We start from the raw sequence: 27,675 nt of genomic DNA, 5'->3' as shown, positions 1-27,675 counted from the left end.
CTGCACCCAGAATTCTCTGTAGCAGTCAAACTAGCTTGCAACTCCAAAACTGCAGAAAAACAGGTGAGTATAGCAGCAATACCTAGACGAGCCTCTAGGGACACTGCAGGAGACTCTAAACAAGGCCATATTAACTCATCCAGAGTACAGGGTGCAGAATCAGCATTTTCCTCAGAACAAGAAAGGGACTCACAAATGTCAGTGCGAGTGGAGATCATGTTTTCATTCATGGTACAGGGCAGGTTCAGAGAAAGCTTCTCTGGGCAAAGCAAAGAAGCTTCAGCATCAGATTCGCAAAACCGAAGCGCTGTCTCACTCTTAGATTCGGCTAACAATGTCAAATCTGCGGAGTCAGAATGCAAAACTTGCGAATCAAAAATCGCTTTAGGTTGTGAAACTGACACTTCCATAGCGCAAACCTCCGCGATCTGCGGGGCAGACTGTAAGGTGTTCAGGACAGAAACACTGGAGCAACTGTCACCAGGCAACGGGATCTTACGGGTGTGAACAGGGTGAGACAAAGACTCATTTGCAGAAGAAATAGCGACAACATCAGGAAAAACTTTATTAGACATATTCATTTTACTTTTGATGCTGCATAATTTAGGAATTTTCCCCATAGCAGGATCACAGATGGAAGATCTTAAAGATCTGTCTCTAAATGACAAGGGGTCCCACACATCCTTAAAAAAACTGGCACATTCATGTTGATCACAATCTGCAGGAACATTCAAGAAACAGGCATTAGATCGCATAGATTCAAACTGCACACAGTCAGGAGAGAATCTTTCAGGATTCGCACAGGACTCAACCACAGTGGTACACCCATTCATTTCAGATCGCACAATGTCAAGACTCACATGCTTTACCCCAGAAAGGCAGGAACAATCATCCGACAACGATGTCTCTTTATTGGAATCAATTGATTGGTGTGTGTGCAACTGATCCAAAATCGTCTGCCACACATACAGCACCGGATCCACAAAACACCTGTCACACTCATCAGAATCTATCAGAAGGTACATAGAAACGAGACAATCATTCAAGACATCTTCGCTTTTTGCGATGTAAAAATCGCAAAAAGCTTTCCAATCAAAATCAAATTCCTCCATCAAGGCCCCAATGTCCCATGAGGCAAATGGAGGCTCAAACAGTATTAGCTAGAACCGCGCTACACTTGTGATTACAGTCCCACAGTAATAAGCAACCCATAGAGTTCATACAAAATAATCAGCACAGTCCCTGGTTGTTCACAAGCTTCACAGTTTCAACAGGTGCTTTAGCGATCCTACACCTTCACCACACCCTGCAGAGTGGGCACTCACCCTTGGTAAATGACCCTCAACCAAGTGGGTCATATAGTGCCTGCGGGATACTCTAAGGCGATCCCCAGCCTTTCACGATCCTCTGCTCGCTGTCACTGTGTACGCCTCACAAGAATTGCACCTCAAAGTAAAAGCACAAGGCTCCCATAGCGTAAAACCATACAGAAAATTTATTAAAAAGTTAAAAATGCACACTCACATGTTCCACAGCATATAAACAGCATAGAGTTTTATTGGGCTCTCCCCCATGCGGTGGCCATCCGGACTGGCTTATCCCTCTACGGGTACTTGCTTCCCACGTCTCTGCACGCCGCGGCCTCCACGCTGTGTATTACTTCCTCATTGGTATCCCCGCCCGACTAGTTTCGTCTTGTCGACTCATCAGGGGCTGCACCAATGAGGATAGATGTTACAGTTAAATAGACGCATTGCGGGTAGTACGGGTGTCTAACTTCCGGTAATGCATTGACCTCATCCATCACCAATTTCTTAAACACCCCTATAGCATGAAACCCTGTTTCCTGGGGGTTAAACGTGGATTGATTCTTTAAATCTGTATGTACATACTGTTGGGTCTGGGTTCCCACACCAACTGGCATGGTTCTCCCATTAGGGCCTTCTCTCTTCAAAAAATATTTCTTTAAATTCAATTTGCGAGTAAATTTCTCTACATCTATATATGTTTGGAATTTGTTTAGACCTTTCTTAGGGGCAAACTTCAAACCCTCATTCAGAACGTTGATCTCTTTATTGTTGAGGGGTATCCCACTAATATTAAATATCCCTTGTCCCTCTATTCTCTTCTCTTTTTGACGTTGCCTCCTTCCTCCCCTCTTACCCCTTCTGCACCTCTTTTTCCTGGGGTATATCTGATGGGGTCCCGCTCCTCCCCTCAATCGCTCCTCTTGTATCTCGGGGCCCCCTCCAAAAAAAGGTTCATATTGCTGGTAGTTATTAAGTGGGTCATAACGGTTCTGTAATGGTACATGGTACCCTGGATTTCGTGGTATATATCCTCCCCCTCTCCCCCCTCTATGGACCCACTCAGGCCCTTGCGGCCTAGGGCCATTGCCCCCTCTACCTCCACTGGGGCCAGGGCGTCCTCCCCTTGGGGCTCCTCCTATTGGGCCCCCTCTTGGTAACCCACCATCTGGTGCATTTGGTCTAATGACAGGGACCTGGGATTTTGCCTCATTTTGTGTCTGTGTGGTTTCAGTGGCAGATTTTTCACTTTTTTTCTTAATTTGCCATTAAATGATATGGGCACTTTGCTGAGAGTGGAGGCAGGTTGCCATGGGTTACTTCTTATGTATGTTATGACGGGGGGTCGGGTTAACCCACTTGAGGTAGCTGGGAAAGGGTGATTTGCTGTTGTCAGAGGCAGCGATGCTATCCAGGCCGGCTTGGGGAGTAAATAGACAGCGGCGCCACAGCGACCTCTTTGAGGGTAGGGGGTGGGGCTATTGCGGCCACCTTCTCCATCTGTTGAATTTAATGCGTTCACGCGAAGCACCTTCCGTATTGGTTCGCTTCCAGCGGTTAAGGCGCGGCTGACTGGAGGCATAGCGGCGGTGATGCTGACGGCATGACGCAGGTGTCTTTCATTGACGATGCGTGTTTTCTTCTGCATTATTTTGAGTCCGGTGAGTCACAAGGTGGCTGATTGGATGTAGAAGGGGTGGGCGTACATTACATGACGCAATGCGTCTATTTAACTGTAACATCTATCCTCATTGGTGCAGCCCCTGATGAGTCGACAAGACGAAACTAGTCGGGCGGGGACACCAATGAGGAAGTAATACACAGCGTGGAGGCCGCGGCGTGCAGAGACGTGGGAAGCAAGTACCCGTAGAGGCATAAGCCAGTCCGGATGGCCACCGCATGGGGGAGAGCCCAATAAAACTCTATGCTGTTTATATGCTGTGGAACATGTGAGTGTGCATTTTTAACTTTTTAATAAATTTTCTGTATGGTTTTACGCTATGGGAGCCTTGTGCTTTTACTTTGAGGTGCAATTCTTGTGAGGAGTACACAGTGACAGCGAGCAGAGGATCGTGAAAGGCTGGGGATCGCCTTAGAGTATCCCGCAGGCGCTATATGACCCTCTTGGTTGAGGGTCATTTACCAAGGGTGAGTGCCCACTCTGCAGGGTGTGGTGAAGGTGTAGGATCGCTAAAGCACCTGTTGAAACTGTGAAGCTTGTGAACAACCAGGGACTGTGCTGATTATTTTGTATGGACTCTATGGGTTGCTCATTACTGTGGGACTGTAATCACAAGTGTAGCGCGGTTCTAGCTAATATAGTTTGCCAATTTTATTATTGAACGCGCACCACCTGACTTTGTATTTTGCACATTCAGTATATCATTTAGTATACTAGCGCGGTGTATTGTGTAATAATTTGGAGGTTCAAACAGGCCAGTATGTAGATAATCTCCATACGGGTGGAGATCAGGAACCAGAACAGATTTTTTAACTGCTTTAATATAGTGTGCGATCCTACCTATAATAGGATCCACATACGCTTTGGATTGGGGCAAAAAACCCGGAGACTGAGCCACATCATTATACACATCATTAGGGAGTGTTTTATTCAGATCCTTGCGATTTTTAATTTTTCCCTTTTTAGCCACTTTGCATGTCTGTTTAAATGCAAGAAACGTGTCCAGGCAGTTCTCTTGCATCTGCTTAGAGGCTAAAGTGGCAAGAGAAACATTGAACTGATTATCATACGGAATAGTTTTGCACATTTCAGACTTGACAGAAATAACTTCTTTATTTGTGATTGCCATGGGCAACGAATCTTTTGGCTGACAAGCCGTATCAGCAGATTGGCCTGCAAGCACCAATTCATTAACATATGGTAATGACACAGAAATGTTGCATAACCTAATCTGATCAGCATCATGCACTGCAGGAAAAAACTCATAGAAATAACTTGGCATGCAAGTTCCAAGCTTACGAGAAAATACATGAGCCAGAAATCTGCGAGGGTTATGTCTCAGATTCTTGTGTCTGCACTGTCAGGCATACTCATCAGCCCACACGAACAGATCCCCTTGGAAAAGATTGTAAGCAATCTGACCACTCCAAGTGGAAATATTGGTGGCCTGAAATTCAGGATTTGCCAAGAATCTGGAACATTCTGATATGAACTCATCTCTGGTTTCAGAGTCCAGTATCTTAAACTCTGATACAGGACCCATATTTGACCAAATCATACAAATCGGAAATTCCCTCTACACTGGGAATTTCGGTTTGGCTGGTCATACTGTAACGATTGTGGAATTCTCTCCGTGATCAGCGCACAAGGCGTGCGCTGACACGGCGGAAATCCTCCACAAGCGTATAATTTGCGGGAACCCAGCAAAAGATGCAACGCACCTGTAGAGGGAAATTCCTGTCGGCAGGTGGAGCTGTGGAGTGCAGAGGAACAGCTCTTCTGCCCTGCCACAGACGCAAGACAGGAATTGCACGAAGGGAAGAAACGCAGGGCAAGATAGCCCTGAAAGAGAGAGATCAAAGCGACAGAGGGTATGTGTGTTCACCAATCCAGTCGCCACCCTGCAACGATGAACACACAACCAGGAAGATAAAGTGAGAAGGCAATCGCCAGAGATGGCGATTGCTAACAGCGACACAAGACCGAATAAGCACAGATGAGGAATGTATGTATGTCCACCAATCTAGCCGCCAACCTGCGACGGCGGACACACAACAGAGGAAACCAAGAGAGAACGCAATCGCAAGAGAAGCGATTGCGAAAGAGAATGAGCACAGGGACAGATTGTATGTGTGTGCACCAAACTAGTCGCCAACCTGCGATGGTGCATACACAACAGCAGATATGAAGTAGGAACGCAATCGCGAGAGAGGCGATTGCCAGAGGTGACACAAGGCTACAGCAAGGCAGAGCACGAGAGTAGCAAAGGCACAGCAAATCAAACAACGAGAAGATAAGGAAAATAACAAACGCTAACTAAACGCGAACACCGCACTCATTCACAACAGTGCACGCATTTATGCGCGGTCTCCGCATAATAAGCACAACAGAGACAAGCACGCATAACTAACCACCGACAGACAAACATGAAACAGAGGACGCGAGCGCTTGCTTAACGGTTACCTCACCGTGCCTCCAGCAAGCGTTCGTAGCAGACAAGACAGATACACGAAAACAGGAATAAGTGAGAGAGACGGATCCACAGCACTAGCGCAAGGCGAGTGCGATCCAGGCAAAACAGAACAGAAGGATCCACAGCACTAGCGCAAGGCGAGTGCGATCCAGGCAAGAAAGATCAGATGAGATAGCTGGTAGCAACCGCTGCTCCAGCTATACTCCAAGAACAAAGATCAGAACGACTTCCTGTCGACCACCGCTGGGACAGGACAATCGCAACAGACAAACAAAACAGATATGCAATCCTAACTGCACTAGGGAACCTGCCTAGTGCAGTCCCAGGACTTACTCTGAGCTAATCTTCAAACAATGAGCAAGGCTGACACTCCAGGAGTGTTTCACAGGACTAACCCTTATGACCAGCCCAGGTCTGTGATATCACATGGTATATATAGAGCAAGCCTACAAAGGATGTGGCTAGGCAATTTGCATGACAAACGTATGCAAATTCCTCAGCAGCAGCAAGCTGCAAAACTGACAAAAGGTCTCTCTTCCAGAGACCTGCAGAATGCAGACCTGAACAGTGGTCAAAAAACTGCCTGCCTGCGCAGGCAGCTGAGCGGATCATTACAATACACCAAGGGGTGAGGGATTTGACTATATACACTAAGGCCCCTACACTGGCTAACCTGTACTGCGGCACCCATACATTGCAGTGCCAACGGGGAGGGAAGCTCAATGTTATATACACTAAGGGGTGGTATCTGGCTATATACACTAAGGGGGGATGTGGCTATATACACTAAGGGGGGATGTGGCTATATACACTAAGGGGTGGGATCTGGTTATAAATACTAAGGGGGGGGGGATTTGGCTATATAGACTAAGGGGAGGGGGGAAGGATCTGGCTATATACAATAAGGGGGGGGGGACTGGCTATATACACTAAGGGGGGATCTGGCTATATACACTTAGGGTGGGGGTCTGGCTATATACACTAAGGGGGGGGATCTGGCTATATACACTAAGGCAGTGTTCCCCAACCCTGTCATCAAGGCCCACCAACAGTGCAGGTTTTGTATAAATCCACAGAGGTAGTTAATCAGCTCTGCTGAGACACTAATTACCCCACCTGTATATGTGTGTGGTTTTCTGCAAAACATGCACTGTTGGTGGGCCTTGAGGACAGGGTTACGGAACTCTGCACTAAGGGGTGGGATCTGGCTATATACACCAAGGGGTGAGGGATCTGGCTATATACACTGAGGGGTGGGATCTGGCTATATACACTAATGGGTGGGATCTGGCTATATACATTAAGGGGGTGGGATCTGGCTATATAGACTAAGAGGGCGGGGATCTGGCTATATACACTAAGGGGTGGGATCTGGCTATATACACCAAGGGGTGAGGGATCTGGCTATATACACTAAGGGGTGGGATCTGGCTATATACACCAAGGGGTGAAGGATCTGGCTATATACACTAAGGGGTGGGATCTGACTATATACACTAAGGGTTGGGATCTGGCTATATACACTAAGGGGTGGGATCTGGCTATATACACTAATGGGTGGGATCTGGCTAAATACATTAACTACTTTGGCCTCCTGGATGTACTAGCTACGCCCAGGAGGCCATGTGCACGTCCCACTTCCCATAATATTAATCTCAGTCACCCAGTGACCATCTGGGCAAAGTTTGAGAACCCTTGCCATTAACAGTGTAAGAATGGCTGCAGTCTATATTTTCCTAGTGGAATTTGGTTTTGGCTCCGCCCACTTTTTGTAACATTGACACACAGTCACTCAATGACCAAGTTTGTGAGCTCTGGGGTCCTTGGCATCGATAATTTGTAATTTACCAGCGAGAGGAAACACATTTGATTGGCTGTTTGTAGCTCCACCCCTTTTCTGAATTTGAACCCCAGTGAGCCAATGACCAACTGTACCAGGTTTGAGGCTTGTGCCATTAACAGTGCAAGAATGGGAGCATGGGAGGAATTTAAATATTCCCCTTGAAAATCAACAGGTGAATTTTGATTTTCTTTTTAGGCTCCACCCACTTTTCTGAACATTAATCCCAGTCACCCAGTGACCAAGTTTTAAGCTTTTGGGTTTCTGCCATCAAAATTGTGTGAATGGAAGCAGTTTATCCAGTAAAGTAATCTGATTGGATGTTTGTGGGTCCACCCCTTTAGTGGATTTGAACCCCAGCCACTTCATGACCGACTGTAGCCGGTTTAAGGCTTCTGCCATTATTAGTGTAAGAGTGGCAGCAGTTTAAATATTTCCCTTAAAAATCAATAGGTGAATTTTGATTGGCTGTTGTAGGTTCCACCCACTTTCTTGAATATTAATCCCAGTCATCCATTGACCAACTGTGTCACGTTTGAGAACCCTGCCAATAATGGCTGAAATCAATCTAACAAATCTGATTGGCTGTTTGTGGCTCCACCCCCTTTAGTGAATTTGGACCCCAGTCACCTATCAGGTAAGAGACCTCTGCCATTAACAGTGTAAGAATGGTAGAAATGTAAATATTCCCCTTGAAAATCAATAGGTGAAATTTGATTGGCTGTTGTTGGCTCCACCAATATTAATCCCAGTCACCCAGTGGCCCACTGTGTCAAGTTTGGGAACCCTGCCATTAACAGTGTAAGAATGGCTGCAGTTTATATTTTCCCCTGGAAAAAATGTAGTTGGCTCCGCCCACTTTTTCTAACCTTGACATACAGTCACTCAATGACCAAGTTTATGAACTTTGGGCATTTGGTATCAATAATTTGTATATTCCCATTAAAATTAAACAAATCTGATTGGCTGTTTGTGGCTCCGCCCCCTTTCCAAATTTGAACCCCAGTCACCCAGTGACTTACAGTACCAGGTTTGAAGCATCTGCTATTAACAGTGTAAGACTGACAGCAATGTAAATATTCCCTTTGAAAATCAACAGGTGAATTTTAATTGGCAGTTGTAGACTCCACCCACTCTCTTGAATATTCATCCCATTCATCCAGTGACCAACTGTGCAAAGTTTGAGAACCCTGCCAGTAACAGTGTAAGAATGGCTGCAGTTTATATTTTCCTAGTGAACTTTATTTTTGGCTCCGCTCACTTTTTGTAACCTTGACATACAGTCACTCAATGACCAAGTTTGTGAGCTTTCAGGTTCCTGGCATCAAAAATGTGTGAATGGAAGCAGTTTATCCACCAAGAAAGTCTGATTGGCTGTTTGTGGCCCCTTTAGTGAATTTGGACCCCAGTCCCCCAATGACCAACTGTAGCAAGTTTGAAGCCTCTGCCATTAACAGTGTAAGAATGGCAGCAGTTTTAATATTCCCCTTGAAAATCAATAGGTGACTTTTGATTGGCTGTTGTAGGCTCCACCCACTTTCCTAAATATTAATCTTATTCCCCCAGTGACCAAGTGTGCCAAGTTTGAAAACCCTGCGATTAACAGTGTAAGAATGGCTGCAGTTTACATTTTTCCATTTAAAATGAATGTCTGATATTTCATTGGCTGTTTTATGCTCCGCCCACCTTCCCTGGATTTGTAACCTCGGTCACCAAGTTACCAACTGTGCCAAGTGTGGGGACTCTGGCTTGATTACTGTGAGAATGGCAGCCTTTTACATTTTTTCCATTCACTTGAATGGGTAGAATCTGATTGGCTGTTTGTAGCTCCGCCCAGGTGTGCAGGGGGGACGCGAGACCCCCAGAACATATCATCCCAGGTAGTAAGGGATCTGCATACCAAGTTTCGTTCAAATCGGTCAAGGCGTTTTCGCGTGATCGTGGCACATACACACACACACACATATACACACACATACTGTACATACATCCAATTTTATATATATAGATGATATCTCTGCAGCTCTTTACAGAGTACGTAGTCATGTCACTGACTGTTCTCAGTCAATTTAATCACCCTAATCTTGTGATCAGTAACCTTAGCTTGATAATGTTATCCCTTTTTCCATAATCCTATTATCAAATTCTTAGTCTCACCTTAAATTGCCAAAAAGCAGAGCTTTTAAAGGGGTTCTGTGGGGGTTTCTGAGGAGAAAAACTGCCACTTACCTGGGGCTTCTATCAGCCCCCTTCAGCGGTAATGTCCCATGCCGTCCTGCTCCCATCCGCCGTTCCCCGCAGCCGGCACCGGGCTAATGCGCGCTACCGCGCCTCCGCTCGCGTCATCTGAGGCTTACTGCGCAGGCGCAGTACAACGGTTTCTTGTACTGCGCTTGTGCAGTAAGCTTCCGATGACGCAGGCGGAAAGCGAGCGGGTGCGCGGCCACTGTAGCGCAGCCGCAGTTGGATCCCATGCCGCGCTAGACCCGGGCTGGCGGCGGAGAACGGCAGATGGGAGGAGGACGGTGTGGGACATTACCGCTGCATGGGGCTGATAGAAGCCCAAGGTAAGTGTCTGTTTTTCTCCTCCGCAACCCCCCACAGAACTCCTTTAATCTCTCCTAACCACTTTTTTTTTTTTTTGTAAATACCTAATACAGTACCCTGATCCATCAATATCTCTAACCTTCCTCCTTTTCCTATGTCCGATAACCCAATCGTGGCCATTCTGTTTTCATGAGGCGGCTGGAGGTACTGGGCCGTGGGTGGTAAAATGTACAAATCCGCCCCTGCCAACGCGCTGGTATTAAAGGATACCTTATTGGAAAATAAAATTAAAAATAGGGGGAGCAGGCATGTTTAGTGGGCTCTCCTCATGTCCACCACTCCCTCCATTAGTCAGTAGCGACCCCCTGAACATGTGTGGTCGCCCTTACTGCCTAGGCGCTGCCCGGAAAGAGTATCCTTGTATGCATTCACGCCGCCGGTAGGGAGCGCTATGCGCATGCGCACTACATAGTTGTGACATCACAACTACGTAGTGTGCCTGTGCAGAGCGCTCCTGACCACATGAATACTCTTCACAAGGCAGCACCTGCACAGTAGGCTGTGACCACCCCGACCTGAAAGTAAGTTTGGGGTGGTCGCTTTTTTATTTTATTTTCCACTAAGGTATCCTTAATCCTATCCACTAAGGTATCCTTAATCCCGTGGCGGGCACGGGGTGGGGTGGCTCAGTGGGTGGGCCTGGGGGGGAAGGGGGGGCCCGCCTGATGATGTGTGAGGGGCCCCAAAATTTCTGATGGCGGCCCTGCTCAAGGTGACTGGAAAGTGTAATGGTTAAGGGCTCTGCCTCTGACACAGGAGACCTGGGTTCGAGTCTTGGCCCTGCCTGTTCAGTAAGCCTGCACCTATTCAGTAGGAGATCTTGGGCAAGTCTCCCTAACACTGCTACTGCCTATAAAGTGTGTCCTAGTGGCTGCAGCTCTGGCGCTTTGAGTCCGCCAGGAGAAAAGCGTGATATAAATGTTCGTTGTTTGTTTGCTCAAGGGACAATGTCCTCACACATTTTTGACACAGCTCAATGTAATTGATGGGACTGAATCAGGAGAGGTGCGGTTCATCAAGTAGAACCCATTATTCCAATTCTCTGTCCACCCTAAACACTGGCATGGATATGGCCCTTGACTGGAGTTCTGGAGTTCGACACCACACCTTGCCTTACTGTGATATTGCTGCTATTCTAGGATGCCTGGCAAAACCATCTTTGAATTAGCTGCCGGGGTTTTCTACTGTTCCATGTACTGACCAATGACATAGCCTTTTGCTGAAGAACCACATTGGTCTGTACACAGACCAATGTTTGCCTGGCAGTGCAGAGACAATTGAATTAGGGAATTCATTAGAAATTGCCTGAGTTTTCTGTTTCACAGTTCTTAAGATTGGTGAGTTTGGCAATTGCATAGGGCCCAAGCAGATACAGCCTGAAACAGTTGCTGTCTGTAGGTTGATTACTATGGGTCTGGAAAATTAAAGGCAATAGGCACAGTGCACACTTGCATCTCCCTATACATGTCTGGCTTTCTAAGGACGTAGAAATGTTCATACTCAAAAGTGAAGCATCAAATTAGATCTTTTTTTTCTCACGTAAAGCTGAACAAATTACAAATATATATTTAGGTATGACTATGTGATATGGTTTGTAGCCTGCTTGAACTGTATAAATATTATTACATTATGACTTTTTTTTTTTTTTTTCTTAGAAAATTTGGACATTTACATTGAAGATGAAACATTAATAGATATAACAAATAATATAATCTATATTTCTTCTTTTAGAAAGAATTGCTGTAAATGAAGGAACAGAAAATAGCTTGGCTTTCCCAAACATTACATCACCTCAGATTGCATCGAAAGAGGAAAATGATACTTCAATACCCATTAAAAAGCCTAAACTAGAAAAAAACGACCTAAAATTGAACACAGCAAAGGAGGGCGCATCTAAAAGTCAACCAACTGCCAGAGAACCAACACTAGGGAAGCCTTGGCCTAAAATGAAACTGAAAGAAGTCACACCAGAAGCTATTCGTAGTATGTTAGAAGACAGCGAAAACATTCCACAAAAATATGCCACTCTTTTATTTAACTATTTTGTACCACTTAAGACTATTCAAAAATGGTCAAAGGATACTAATTTTGATGGATATAACGTTGAACATGCCATTCCACGAAACTTGGTTAAAAATATAATGGCAGAGGTCCGAAAAGAATTTCCTGTTTTGGACAAAAAAACAAAGAAAAAAATTAAAGTTTCAATTAATCGCCGAATTAAAAATCCATCAAAAACTAGTTATCGAAATCCGATTTAATTCTTTGAAAATATGTCCTTATCTATATGGGCAGCATGGTGGCATAGTATATAGCACTTGCAGCGCTGAGTCCCTGGATTAAATACCAGCCAGGGCATTATCTACACAGAGTTTGTATATTCTCCCCTTGTCAGCGTGAGTTTCCTTTGGCCACTCAGTTCCCTCCTTATTCATCTCAAAAAACATACAGAAAAGTTAATTGGCTTCCCCCTAAATTGACTCTAGAATATGACGGGCATATAACTATGCTAGGATAAGATTGTGAGCCCCTATGAGGGACAGTCAGTGACATGACTATGTACTCTGTAAAACTTTGCAGAAGATGTCAGTGCTATATAAATACTAATATTAATAATCATACCTTATTATTTGCTACAAATGGCATATTGTAGATTTTCATGTTATTTTCCATGAATGAAAGTGGTTGAAAGCAAGATCTTATCTATACTTCAGGGAATTAGGGATATATGTTAAAGTAGCATGTGGATAGGATGAGGTTTGATTAGCATATCGTAGCCACCAAAATGCTTAAGTACAAATTATTAAATGCTGAATTTACAGTATATAACTGTTCAGTTGCATAGCATGTGTGTTGATTTCAGTTGTGTTGGTTAGTCAAAAGATTCTTTAACTTCATCCTTGCATTTCTAATTTTTTTGTGTGTGGTGGTGTATTCTATTCAATAAATCTTGGTGAAACAAATAAATGTGTTTTCTATTTATTGTTTTTTACCATTTCTTTTATCAGAGAGTTTTCAGCTGTAATATTCATAAGTTTTTGAGTAGCATGTTCCAGTCATAGCTACTGAAAACATTGATTTTACCTGTATAGGTTTGATTGAGGCAATGCAATGAAGTCTAATTTCTGTATTGGAATGATGGAAATTGCTAATACCAATTTGTTTGAATAATGGAAATAGCAAATACCATTACCAAAAAGCTGTTTAAAAAAAAACAGATGCCCTCATTCTATTGACTTTGGCCCATATGCAATTCACTTTTTTTCCTGTTTTCTCTTAGGTGATATTTTCACAACTTGTAAATAAAATGTTTTTAAAACCACCAGTAAGCAAGAAAATATTTATAATAGTAGAGTACTTAGACATGTCACATCAAACTCAAAGTGACAGGTGCCCCGCCCCTTTTTCACACCCTTTCCCGCCCCTTTTTCACACCCTTTCCCCGCCCCTTTTTCACACCCTTTCCCCGCCCCTTTTTCACGCCCTTTCCCCGCCCCTTTTTCACACCCTTTCCCCGCCCCTTTTTCACACCCTTCCCCCGCCCCTTTTTCACATTCTTTCCCCGCCCCTTTGTCACACTCTTGCCCCAGCCCACACAGTGAAACACCGCCCCACCATATATTAAGCATGACTGACAGGCAAAGCACAAGCAGGCAAATGCCTTCTACCAAAGAAATTTTGAGAAAGCATTAAAAGGTTTATGTGTTTATTGAATATAAGACTTAATAGTAATTGTGGTCATAGCATACAATTGTAAAATATAATTTTAAACACTTTTTCACACCCTTTCCCCACCCCTTTTTCACACTCTTGCCCCGCCCCTCTTTCACACTCTTGTCCCGCCCCCAATGACTAATGACCCCTTTACAGAGATCTCCACCTCCAGGTTACCCCAAAACGTGTTATTTGACATTATTTGATCTGTAGTTTTATTATGTTCGTATTAACACCTTAGCACCCCCACCTTGGATAGTTTTCATGAGACATGAACTGTTAATTAATAAAATAAGACACGGTAAAAGGTTTATGTGTTTATTGAATATAAGGCTTAATAGTAATTGTGGTCATAGCATACGATTGTAAAATATAATTTTCAACATTTTTATACACACACCACTCAAAATATTCTTTATATACATTGAACAAAATATAATTTTATTTCCGTACATGTTTTATAAATGCGTTGTTCAAATTTAAAAGATAACTTCTAGTATTCGTTATACACAATAAGCAAAATATGCAAAGCAACATTTTATCCCAGTACATATATCGCTCAAAGTATCTCATTTCTGTACGGGGCAATCCTTTTAATTTAAGTCCGTTCATCAAAAGAATTAGAGCGTTAGCCATTGTGTTTGCAGCATTGGAAGTACTCTTTTTTTAGGTAACAAAATCCCCTGTGTTAGTCCTGGTGATGGAATAAGCATCCTGCGACTGACAGGTGTATGAGGCGTTGCGGGTGATTCGCCGTGCAGCTGTTTTTTGAGGCAACAAACACAGTCTTCTCTTTAGGGGTTTGGTCAGTATGATAATACTGCCACTTTCCACGGTCGTGATACAGTACTTTAATCGTGGCATCAAAATAGTTTTCAAACATTGTTATCTGACTGAACGACACCATTTGACCGTCTGGTATGCTCAAATCCTTATGGGTCTGACAAGCTTTTGCCAACAAAACATGGTCGTCTATGTCTTTACCTGCCAAAAGAGCATGCAGACTAGCTGCTAGCTCGACCGAGTATGCCAAATCAGAATTGGATATCTTTCAAATACCACCGACACAAACAAGTATTGAAAAATCTATTTATGTAGAAATACAACCTATCACCGCAATAGCTGACGGCACCCCCTTGGAATTCTTTATATCCGGAAGCGGCGAATATTATTACGACTTAAATAATACCTTGCTACATATCACCTGCCGAATACTTAAAGCGGACAACACGCTCCTGCAAGATGGCGCTCGTGTAGCATTGGTTAATTACCCTATAGCCAGTCTTTTCAGTCAGCTAGATATATCACTCGGCGATCGATTAATATCTACAAGCGATAATCTGTATACCTACAGAGCCTATATAGAAACACTTCTAAACTATAACGCACAGACTTTGGCGACACAGTTTACAGCCGGTTTATTCTATAAGGATACAGCGGGACATTTTGATGACCGTGCGTTGGACGGTAACAATGCAGGCTTCATCAAAAGAGCGCAATTTACAACACGGTCCAGAAGCGTCGAACTAGTGGGTCCAATTTACGCCGATGTCTTTAATCAGCCAAAGCTGGTCCTGAATGGATTAGACCTGAAGATTAAACTCACCAGGAATAAAGACTCTTTTTGCCTTATGAGTGCCGAAGCTGAGGCGTTTAAAGTGCAGATACAAACAGCGTCGTTATATATTAAAAGGGTTCAAGTCTCACCAGCCGTGAGGATCGGTCACAGCCAGGCGCTGTTAACCGCTAACGCAAAGTACGCCATTGACCGGGCGTGTCTCAAAGTATACAGCATACCGGCCGGGACACGAATTTCCAACCATGAAAATCTATTTCTCGGCAATATACCAAAAATCGTGATACTCGCTCTGGTAGGAAATGAAGAATTTTCTGGAAGTTACCAGAGGAATCCGTTGCGGTTCGGTCACTATAATGTAAATTATGCCTGCCTGTATTTAGACGGTCAACAGATACCTGCAAAACCTTTCCAGCCTAACTTTCAGGCAGAAGCCGCCATCCGAGAATACATGTCTTTGGTGCACATCACAGGCAAACAAAAAGCTGACAACGCGCTATCGTTTGACAGGTCGGAATACATGAATGGTTACACCCTGTTCGCGTTTGACACAACACCGGATCAAGAAGCGGGGTCAGGGCATTTTTCTCTAGTAAAAACGGGTAACCTGAGGGCAGAACTACGTTTTTCCGACCCCACCCCAACAACCCTGAACATGATTGTGTACTCTTTAAACGATAACGTTATTGAAATTAACCATAAAAGAGAAGTTCTATATGATTATTAACAATAATGAATAATTTTGAAATCGAGAACGCTGTGAAAGCCGATTCTTGCGCAAGACGAATCTTTAGAGGTGTAATACCGTGTGATTTTTTACCGACATATAAGATCGTTCAGAGACCCGCTGCGTATATTGTGAATACAGATCCTTCTTCGCGTCGGGGGCAGCACTGGATTTTAATAATGTTATTGAACGAGGATACATCACTTTTTTTTGACAGTTATGGACTGTCGCCAGATAATATCATCTTTCCTAAGGACTTCATACAGTTCTTAAACAGGAATTCTGACTGTATCACCTATAACAATAAACAGCTGCAGTCTACAGATAGCGCTGTGTGCGGGCATTACTGCGTTTATATGCTCCATCACCTAGCCAGAGGATATAAGCTAGAAGGGTTATTGAAAAAATTTGACAATTTTAAAACTAATGACGTTTTTGTACAAGCATTTGTGGGTCGTAGATTAAAAAGTAAAATGAACTGTTGTTACTACAATCAATCATGTGTTTGTTATGTTGACAACGTACAATAAATGTGTTTAAATGAACAGAATGCTATTTTGACAATGTACAATAAACTTGGTTAATAAAAAAAAAAAAAAAAAAAAAATGTAATTTCATCACATCTGAGGGTCTGTCTTTTGTTCTGTCATCAGCATCCCTCTACACATTGCAAAATGCAAGATCAGGATTTTTAGATAACACCTCTTATCTACTCTGAGCTTATGGTTGGGAGTTGTTTTAAGTTATTAGAACACACACACAGGGTGTCGCTGTGAAAAAACACAATCCACAGCAAAATAGGCTATCCATATACAGGTTGTGCAATACCCCACACGCAGCAAAAAGAAAGCACAAGGCTTGTATTACACTCAGCAAAATATCACATGGGCAAAAAAAAAAAAGTGCACAATCTTTAAATTATATGTGATTACTAATAGAGAATAGCCTTTATTTCTTCAAAATTATATAACACTAAGATCGTCTGTGGGTATATTTAATATTTTAAATAAAAGGCGTGTTTAGGGTTACCTGGCAGGTTTTTAAATGATCTGAAAGCTAGTCAATGAAATTATTAATAGAGAATCAATCTTTAAATTAAATGGGATTACTAATAGCCAATAAAATAGCATTTATTTATCCACAATTACATACAACATGTAAAGTTAAGATGCTCTGTGGGTATATTTAATATTTTTAATAAAAGGTGTGTGTGTAGGTTTGCACTGTAAGTTTTTAAATAATCTGAAAAGTAGTCAATACAATTATTAATAGAGAAATAAAATATCTCTATACAGTTTGTGTGGTTATCACAAATTCAGCAAAGAGAATACCCCTTTGAATATAACATATTTTATTTATGTAGTGTGTTTGACCATTCAGCAATTACGCAACAAAAAGCACCCCCGCGTGGATTCTAGGCTACTCAGCAATCACTCAGCAAAAAAAAGCATGCACGTCTTCTAGACCACTCAGCAATCACTCAGCAAAAAAAAGCATGCACGTCTTCTAGACCACTCAGCAAAAAGCATGCAGAGGGGTTGTAGCTTACGCAACAAAATAAAAGGGCACTTTTTATTGGCTGCCGAATTCAGATAAGATGATAGACCTAGCATAAATAAGACGGACCAAGAAAGCTAAAGTTACAGCTTGGAGCAAACACTCAAAGCCGTCGCAACCTTGAATACCAAAGGTCCCATCGACATCGTTTACCGCTGACTACCAAAACGCGTGCTTTAGAACTTTCTACAGCTAAGGAAAGAAGGTTAGTTTTTTTTTTCTTTTTCCTCAATATACTTTATAATTTATAGCTATGTTTTTATGTAGTTGGTAAATATGCGCGCACAAAACAATTATAGACCTATATATGTTTTTTTTTTTTGTTTTTTTTTTTTGTTTTTTGTTTTTCCCCCAAGCACAAATATATATATCTATTGATTTCAAATATTTTTGCAACATAATTATATGTGTGTATATACTTTATAATTTATAGCTATATTTTATGTAGTTGGTAGATATGTGCGTATAAAACGGTAATATATGTGCACAAAACAATTATAGACCTATATATGCTGTGTGGTTAATTTTTTTCTAGGGATGTAGTATTTTTTATGTTTTTTTATGTTTTTTTTTTTTTTTATGTTTTTTATGGTTGTTGTGTTTTTTTCTACGCACATAGCAACGATAAATAGCCTGGCTTTTGATATTGTTGGAAAATTTGTGTGTACAGAATACTTATAGGTTTCTATAAGCTTTTGTATTTTTTTTCTATGGCTGTAGTACCCAATATTAGTAATTTGCTATAATATGTTGGACAATTACAGCATCCATTGTTATATTTATAGATGGCGCAATACTTTCCTGACAGCTCATGGAACGGTTATTATGATGACATTCCAGATTCGCAGATGTGTAAGTTTACATATGAATGCTGTTTTTGGTAGTACAGTGTTGTTTTTAATTTCGAATAGCCACCTACAATTATCAAAAAAAAAAAAAATGTTTGTTTTCTTTCTACTATAGTGTTCGATGAAGAGAGTGTGCTTGAGAGTTTTCATGAATCTGCCAATCATGCGCCAGAGAGAGAAATAAACAGTAAGCGCGTGCTATGATTTTTTAAAATAGCTAAATGTGTTTTAAATATGTATATCTCGCAGTAAATAGCCTTATGGTTTGCGTATAATGACCTATTTATATTTATTTTATTAATTATTATTTTTTTCATTTTAGTTCCAGACCCTTTTAGGGTTGTAACAACTAATGCCGAACCAGCTGTAATATCCTCGGGCACAACAACCACTACAACGCCATCCTGCAGGATTGTGGTGAAATCCGACCTAATTGACTTAACAGATACACAGGATGAGGACGGATCGGTGACACAAACACTCACACAGGAAGAGGTCGCACCAGTGACAGAAACTAAGAAACGTAAGTATCATTTTATGCAGGCTGTAATATTTAATGTGAAATATCGTTTGGAGTAAATGTGTTGTCTATAGAGCTTTATATTTTGTTAATTTGCACTTGCAGAAGGAAAAAGTGGGTTACCGAAATCATGCGCAGAAAAAAGACGTAGTAAACCGAATTCATGTCCAAAAGGAAGAGGGCAGGGGAAGAAAACTGGCGGAGCCGCTCCTAATGCACGTAAGTGTATGTTTTATCTAAGCTGAAATATGTAATGTGATTCTTTTTATGAGATCTAAAAGCTTTAATGCATTGTGTCTGGTTGGGCAATTGGCGGTGTAATTAATTCTTATATTTTGTTTATTTTTACTTGTAGCAAAAAAATTAAAAGAGAACCACAAAAGAATTAATGCGTCGCTGTCCGCCTTCAGACAGACGCCCCCATCAATGGTCAATCAACCCACAACATCAACTGTCATGAGAGAGCCAACTACGCAACAGAGGAATAATGGACCGATAAGGACAACGCCGCTATCACCGATTTGTGAAAACACAACTAACCCACCGCATCTCAAATATGGGGGGTGGGCCAATAAACAAAAGACTAAACACCGCTTTTTGCGTCGTTCAGGACACGCCCACAGCAGCTGCTGAGACAGACAATTTAAAGAGACGAATCTTTGCGACACCTGATGCCAAACGTCAAAGAATAGACGGTGATGCCTCAGAAATGGCCGCTACAGCCCCAACCCCTACAACAAGTGCATTTAGCCCTACATACACACCGCCGCTTATAACCCAAGGCCTATGGGAAAGATCTTCACCAAATGCAACAGGAAATACAAGCGCACCAACACAGCTCCCGCAACTTATAACCTATGCCCTATGGGGGCGACAAGCGCAGGAGGACTTGGAGTATTTGGGAAGTAACAATCATCGCGTGAGTGCTATGGCAAATGATTTATTATGTAGTGTTTGGAACAGTTATATTTTACAAACAGCCATACCATCACCCTCAAATGCCGCCGCTTTAAGAGAGGTACGTGAAAAGCACGACAAATTGATGAGATATGTGGTATTATATGAAAAAGATAGCTGTGACAATGCATGACTATGTATGTTGGGTAGTGGTATTACTGGCAATCTCCTGAAAAAAACAAATAAAACACGTCTGAACAAAAGGTCTAGAGCTTTAAAACGGGCTATAAAGATGTTACATACAGCCAGGCGTTCTCTACACGCTAGAAAAAAGAGGCTTTCTAACAAACATGTTATACCTCCTGGGCCCCCCGAACAATCAAACAAGCCCCAATCAAAGAGACAGACCACTGCGAAGACAAACACAAAAAGTTGTTACTGTCGACATTCATCAGCCTAACGCACAAACGCTACATACACCTGGTAATTCTGCACCGTGTGTCGGTAGTGAGCAGATTGACAGGCCCATAGCAGACAGTACCGCACAAGGTCCAGACAATGACACGTGTGAACAGACCGACAGCTCCATAGCGGACAGTTCCTCACAAGATCCAGACAATGACACGGGTGTTGCTTCTGGGCCGGGTGGCTCTGCCCCTGTATTTTTAGACCATGTTTTCCATCACCGGCGGGAGCTAGTACATTTTAATGGTTTGGAATATGTTGATCACTTTCGGTTTGTAAATCTTGACAGAATACAGAGCTTTGTTGAGGCGCTACGTGTTATCCATTCTGCTATTCAGGAACTGCTGTCCCAGATAGTTACTGACATAGAACCGGGTGATTTTGTTCAGCTTAGACTCGATGGCGGGGGCGCGTTTCACCCAGTTGTGTCAGCTAAGCAATCTAGAGAGGAGTTTAATGCTGAAACATTTCTGAACAACATTGCAAATGCTTTACAAAGCAACGCCGAATGTGTGGCCTGCAATTCTCTCAAACTTGCTGTCATTGTAATCAAAAATAGGCGTGGTGGTGCTAGAAGGATTTTGAAGTCTATTACATACAGCCAGATTATTAAACGTAAGAAACAATGGCTCTATGATTTTAACAATTATAGCACTAATGCTTGTCTAGCAGCTAGTCTGCATGCTCTTTTGGCAGGTAAAGACATAGACGACCATGTTTTGTTGGCAAAAGCTTGTCAGACCCATAAGGATTTGAGCATACCAGACGGTCAAATGGTGTCGTTCAGTCAGATAACAATGTTTGAAAACTATTTTGATGCCACGATTAAAGTACTGTATCACGACCGTGGAAAGTGGCAGTATTATCATACTGACCAAACCCCTAAAGAGAAGACTGTGTTTGTTTTACACCATGAAAACCATTATTATGGTATTAAGAACGTGAAAGCCTTTATTGGTACTACTTACTTTTGTGAGAGATGTTGTTCAGTCTATACCCACAAGTTTAATCACGGTTGTGTACAGTTTTGCAAAAGTTGTCAAAGAGCAGATTGCGGAGAGGTGGTTGGTGAACAGCCTAGGTGCCCCCGTTGTCGTGTGTTTTGCCGATCATTTGTTTGTTTTGAAGAACATAAACGTTTAGCGATTGATAATACAGCTTTCTGCAGGGTGAAATCTTTTTGTGACTCTTGTTACCGTTTTGTCAACAATGGTGAGGAGCATAAGTGCAGTGGTCTGAAGTGTAGCATTTGTGGGGGCTGTGTCTCCAGATTTGACAGTCATATTTGTTATATGCAGCCCTACAGTGTTAAACAAATGACAGAAAAGTACATTTTTTATGACTTTGAATGCATGCAGGAGACCGGCACACACATACCCAATTACATTTATGCAACAATGTTATACGGTCCAACATCCTGGGAGTTCAGTGGTAAAAACTGCACACGCGATTTTGTACTGTTTTTCACCAGCGGTAAATTTACCGGCTATACCTTCATAGCGCATAATGCCGGTAGGTATGATACCTATTTTGTTGTTCAGGAACTGATCAGAGAAAAGCTGGAAATGCGTATTGTGAATCAAGGGGGACGTTTGCTGTGTGTGACCCTGGTGGGTTTAAAAATGAGATTCATAGATTCTTTAAATTTCATACCTATGAAACTCAGTAAAATGCCCGCCGCCATGGGCTTTTCAGGGTCTAAAGGCCATTTTCCACATTTTTTTAACACAGAAACAAATCAGAGCTATGTAGGCCCCATGCCCGACATAGAGTTTTATGGTGTGGAATACATGATGGCTGGTGAGAAAAAAGAAGTCTTGGCCTGGTATGAAGAGCACAAGCATGATACGTTTAATTTTCAGGACCAGTTAAAAACTTATTGCAAACAGGATGTGGAGATTTTGAGAAAAGCTTGTGAGTGTTACAGAGAGCGGGTTATGCAAATGACTAGAAAAGAAGTGAGACAATATTGCCAACGTAAGAAGGAGCACGTTATAGTGACTAAATGCATTGACCCCTTTCAACTCATCACGTTGGCCTCTGTCTGCATGGCTATGTACAGATTTAAATTTCTACCAACCGACACAATAGCCATTCTGCCTGTTGATAACTATCATAAAACACAGAAACGTTATTCCACACCGGCTATACAATGGCTTATGTATGTTCAGCATTCAGATGAGCTGTTTGCCCCATACATAAAACTACACCTCAGGGATAAGCAAGAGGCTTCTGGTTATCCCAGCTGGTGTAAAAACGATGCTGACAAAAAGCAATACATTGACTCGTTTTATGAAAAAGAGGGTGTTTGCCTACGAGCTGATGAAATAGCGGTGAACCCCGCTAAAAGACAGATATCCAAACTTTTCCTGAATTCTTTGTGGGGTAAATTCGGTCAAAGGTCAAACCTGCCGCGCACCAGCATCGTTTCAGATCCTGATGAACTTTTCAAGCTGGCATTTTTACCGTGCCATGAGCTGTCTGAGGTAAATTTTATCACTGATGAGACAGCTGTGGCCAATTGGAAATATACCAAAGACCGCTATACCGCCAACAAAAACACTAACATCTTTATAGCCTGTTTTACCACAGCTTATGCCAGATTGGAACTGTATCAATTACTGGACAGACTGCAAGAACGTGTTCTTTACCACGACACAGACTCTGTCATTTTTGTAAGTAAAGAGGGTGAGTGGAACCCTCCGTTGGGTGATTTTCTTGGGGAATTGACTAGCGAAGTGGATGATGATACATACATTACAGAGTTTGTCTCTGCGGGCCCCAAGACCTACGGCTACAAATTAAATACTGGGAAAACGGTCTTGAAAGTTAAGGGTATAACGCTCAATGTGGCTAACGCACAGGTTATTAATTTTGACAGCTTGAAAGATCTTGTGTTGGATTACCCGGGCAATTCAGACTCTAAGACGCAGAAAAGAATAGGCATAGAACAGCCTGGTATTGTCAGAAATAAGAAGCTTTGGCGCATAGAGACAAGGCCTCTACGCAAAACACAGAAGTGCGTTTACACAAAAAGACAACTGGTAAATGACTATACCACACTGCCTTTTGGCTACTGAAACACATAGTTATGGACCCACGGATTCAACACCCTTTCTCATGCATTTTGGCCGGCCCCTCCAATTCTGGAAAGAGTTATTTTGTAAAACAGCTCTTATTACACTCCGACACACTTATGTCGCACAAACCTGAAAATGTTGTTTGGTTTTATGCATGTTGGCAAAAACTGTATGATGACCTCTCTCGTTTGTTTTTACACATCAAATTTGTTGAAGGGTTACCGCCTACTTTTACAGATGAGGAGCTGTTCCCACCTGACAAGGTAAATTTGGCAGTTGTTGATGATCTCATGGAAGCGGCTTGTGAAAACCTTGAAATACAGCAGGCATTTACCAAGTATGTTCATCACAGAAACCTGAGCATAATGTATCTTGTCCAAAATGTTTTTTGCCAGGGTAAAAAAAGCAGGACCATAAATCTGAACACTAAATATATGGTTCTTTTTAAAAACCCGCGTGATAAATTACAAATCACCACGCTAGCTAGACAAATGTACCCTGGTAAAATACGTTTCTTTTTAGAGGCTTTTGAAGATGCCACACACCCGCCTTACGGCTACTTATTGGTAGATTTACGGTCGGATACTCCGGAGGAACTCCGCTTAAGATCTGGTCTGTTCCCACCGGACCTACCGGCTGTATATTTGTACAAAAAGCAGGGCTCTAAAAAGTAATTTTTCCATCATCCTTGTCATTCTTGGCCGGGCATACACAGCTGTAAGATGTCTAACAGATTACGCAGAAACTGGACCATTTTAAAAGCTCTGGTGAAAGCAAAACCAGCGGTCCGAAAATCAATTTTACGTAATGCCAGTAACGATTTGATTTCAGCTATTGGTGAAATCGCGCTCAACATTTTAAAAGGAAAGATACCCCTGAAAGAGCGTCAAAAAAATATACTTAAAAAGTGGCGCCGCGCTATAAAGAAGTTGAGCGATAAAACATTCCCCATTAAAACCAAGAAACGTCTTGTGAACCAGTCTGGTGGGTTTATAGGACCGCTCCTCGGCTTTGCAATTCCCTTAATAACAGGGCTGATTGCTAACAGCGTTGGTGGTTAGTGATGGAGCAGGCTGAGAAAATGTTCTTGGTGTCCAAACAAGAGCTAGATAAAATAAAGAGACCTTCTCCAAACACCACCGACATTCGCCAGTCTGTTACGCACCGTTTAGATGCAGAAATTAGTGAAATTTTGCGCAGGAATGACATACCTGATGATGAAAAAATTAAGAGATACACAGCTGTGCTACAGAGGTACTTGGTATTTGCCAGACAGGATGGTAAAGAAGCAGCTTCTTTAACATTGATAATGCCGCCCACATCTGATCAGAAGCAAATGACAAATATTTATGATAACAGAGACAAAGATATTGTTGAAATTCTTAATCTTGTTAATGACCGCTTTAAGAAAAATGCTGAGCTATTGTTAAACAATCAGATGATTTGGCTATGTGGAATGCGAGGGGTGAATTTGTTTACAAAGGCCAAACTGTACCTGGATCAAACATGGTAGATCTAGTCCGCAGTGCGACCCAGAGTCATGCTATGGCCGCAAGTAAAACACCTCCTGGTTGGAAAATATTTATGGATGCTATGGCTGAATTAAATTTCCCCTCTACCGTGGTTGGTAACACAAGGACAAGAGACCTGCTCGACAGCCTCAAAAAACAGCTGCACGGCGAATCACCCGCAACGCCTCATACACCTGTCAGTCGCAGGATGCTTATTCCATCACCAGGACTAACACAGGGGATTTTGTTACCTAAAAAAAGAGTACTTCCAATGCTGCAAACACAATGGCTAACGCTCTAATTCTTTTGATGAACGGACTTAAATTAAAAGGATTGCCCCGTACAGAAATGAGATACTTTGAGCGATATATGTACTGGGATAAAATGTTGCTTTGCATATTTTGCTTATTGTGTATAACGAATACTAGAAGTTATCTTTTAAATTTGAACAACGCATTTATAAAACATGTACGGAAATAAAATTATATTTTGTTCAATGTATATAAAGAATATTTTGAGTGGTGTGTGTATAAAAATGTTGAAAATTATATTTTACAATCGTATGCTATGACCACAATTACTATTAAGCCTTATATTCAATAAACACATAAACCTTTTACCGTGTCTTATTTTATTAATTAACAGTTCATGTCTCATGAAAACTATCCAAGGTGGGGGTGCTAAGGTGTTAATACGAACATAATAAAACTACAGATCAAATAATGTCAAATAACACGTTTTGGGGTAACCTGGAGGTGGAGATCTCTGTAAAGGGGTCATTAGTCATTGGGGGCGGGACAAGAGTGTGAAAGAGGGGCGGGGCAAGAGTGTGAAAAAGGGGTGGGGAAAGGGTGTGAAAAAGTGTTTAAAATTATATTTTACAATTGTATGCTATGACCACAATTACTATTAAGTCTTATATTCAATAAACACATAAACCTTTTAATGCTTTCTCAAAATTTCTTTGGTAGAAGGCATTTGCCTGCTTGTGCTTTGCCTGTCAGTCATGCTTAATATATGGTGGGGCGGTGTTTCACTGTGTGGGCTGGGGCAAGAGTGTGACAAAGGGGCGGGGAAAGAATGTGAAAAAGGGGCGGGGGAAGGGTGTGAAAAAGGGGCGGGGAAAGGGTGTGAAAAAGGGGCGGGGAAAGGGCGTGAAAAAGGGGCTGGGAAAGGGTGTGAAAAAGGGGCGGGGCACCTGTCACTTTGAGTTTGATGTGACATGTCTAAGTACTCTACTTATAATAATTTTGCTGCTTTTTCAACTTCTTTTTGGTACTTTTTTTTTAATTGCAGAGTAAAATTTATTTTAAATACAAGTTGAAAAATTATCTCCTAGGAGAAAACTCAGGAGAAAAATTAAATTGCAAATGGGCCATTGGCGCATATGCAATTAACTTCTTCTCCTGACTTTTCTCCTAGGTGATATTTTAAAATCTGTCAATAAAACGACTTTTAAACCACTAGCAAGCAAGCAAATGCTCAAAATAATTTTGATCGTACTTTTTCACCAACGTTTTGGTACTTTTCCAATTGCAAAGTGCTGCAAGGTTATTCTAAATCAAAGATTATAAATTGTCTCCTAGGAGAAAACTCATGAGAAAAAGTTATTGAATATGGTGCCCCCCCATCATGGACTATGTATGCTGGTATAGCTCAGGGTGTGGAGCCCCACGCAGTCCAGGCTCTGAATTCTGGCTAGACCAACCTGCATGGGTGACAAGGGGTGTATACGTCCCAGATGTTGTAGTCCTCCGATGTATCTGGTACTGGAAGGCTATCAGTCCATAAAATGCAGCCAACCAACCTGAGGAAACATCTGTCAAGAGCGCCTTGCTGCTACCAGATGAAAACAGCACATTTTCCTGTGGAACAAAGAAGTGTAAGACCTGCTGCCACATTTTATGCACTGATAGACTGCCAGTACCAGATAGTCTCTACTGCAAAATGATGCAACTGAGTAATTTCCATAGTGTCTGCTTACAGGGCCGGGCCGAGGCCAAGGCGAGAGAGGCTCCAGCCTCAGGGTGCAATGTAGGAGGGGCGCAAAACTCACTCATGTATCATTCCCCTATTGTGTTTGAAGCAGAGAGAAATAAGAAAAGGGGATACATGGCAGTGACTGCAAGCCAGATAACTAGATATTAAGGTGTTGGGGGTGTGCGGGGAGGGTTAGGGGCCCTGGGGCACCTCTTAGTCTAATAGCAATCAGTGTGTGACGGCTGAGGTGGGAGGGATGGATAGGCGCACTTTGGTGTCTCAGCCTTAGATGCTAGAGGACCTTGTTCTGGCTCTGTCTGCTTAGTTTCCCTAATATGCAGAATCTTATTAGGGCATTTCATGCACATGATTGCATATACAACATGCAATGATGCACATGTATATACATCCGGGACGTGGTAGTCCTCAGCTACCAAACCGCTCATCTTCTGTCCAGCGCAACCAGGGTTTCTGTGTATGAAAAATATCCACAAGGCAATACTAGACAGCTGTCTAGGGCCTGGAGAGAGTTTAGGGTTCTGGTGGATGCTAGACCTCTCTTACGAAAAAAAAAGCCAGGTGGCCATTAGCAGTGGGCAAAAACTGCTATCTTGCCTAGGGCTACATTTCCTGAGGCTGAACACTAGGGTTGCAGCCACTGCAGTGCCCCAGATGCTCTGGCCTTCAGTAGTGTGCTCAGATACCCCTTTTCAAAATCCGGGTTGACCCGGATCCGGATACCCAGATATCCAATCCGGGTCGGATATCCGTTTTCAAAATTTTCCAATCCAAATCTGAATCGGATATCCGACCCTAGTATCCGGGATATCCGGGCAAATTCAGATATTCAGATAGAAAAACCGGAAGTGGCCTTTAAATTGCTTTAAAAATG

General features: G+C 42.4%; 2 protein-coding genes across 2 annotated transcripts in view; both read left to right on the top strand.

Moving 5' to 3' along the window:
• Positions 1-12,875, top strand: part of LOC137524279 (uncharacterized) — a 54,341-nt gene extending 41,466 nt beyond the window's left edge. Inside the window, exon 4 of the mRNA XM_068243958.1 lies at positions 11,640-12,875. Coding sequence (XP_068100059.1) covers positions 11,640-12,169 — 530 coding nt within the window. The 3' untranslated portion in view covers positions 12,170-12,875. The remainder of the gene's footprint in view (positions 1-11,639) is intronic.
• Positions 12,876-14,596: 1,721 nt separating this feature from the next.
• On the top strand, positions 14,597-15,925 carry LOC137525988 (uncharacterized protein F54H12.2-like). The gene has a single exon (XM_068247197.1). It carries the CDS (start codon positions 14,597-14,599, stop codon positions 15,923-15,925), a length of 1,329 nt encoding a protein of 442 aa, XP_068103298.1.
• The last annotated feature ends 11,750 nt before the right edge of the window (positions 15,926-27,675 follow it).

Source organism: Hyperolius riggenbachi, chromosome 7 (genome assembly GCF_040937935.1).
Source record: "Hyperolius riggenbachi isolate aHypRig1 chromosome 7, aHypRig1.pri, whole genome shotgun sequence".
NCBI classification, from domain to species: Eukaryota; Metazoa; Chordata; class Amphibia; order Anura; family Hyperoliidae; genus Hyperolius; species Hyperolius riggenbachi.
The sequence above is the reverse complement of the archived record's forward strand: the minus strand, read 5'-3'. Positions and strand labels throughout refer to the sequence as shown.

Coding starts and splice junctions, on each gene's coding strand:
- LOC137525988 (XM_068247197.1), top strand. CDS start 14,597: ATGTCTTTACCTGCCAAAAGAGCATGCAGACTAGCTGCTAGCTCGACC.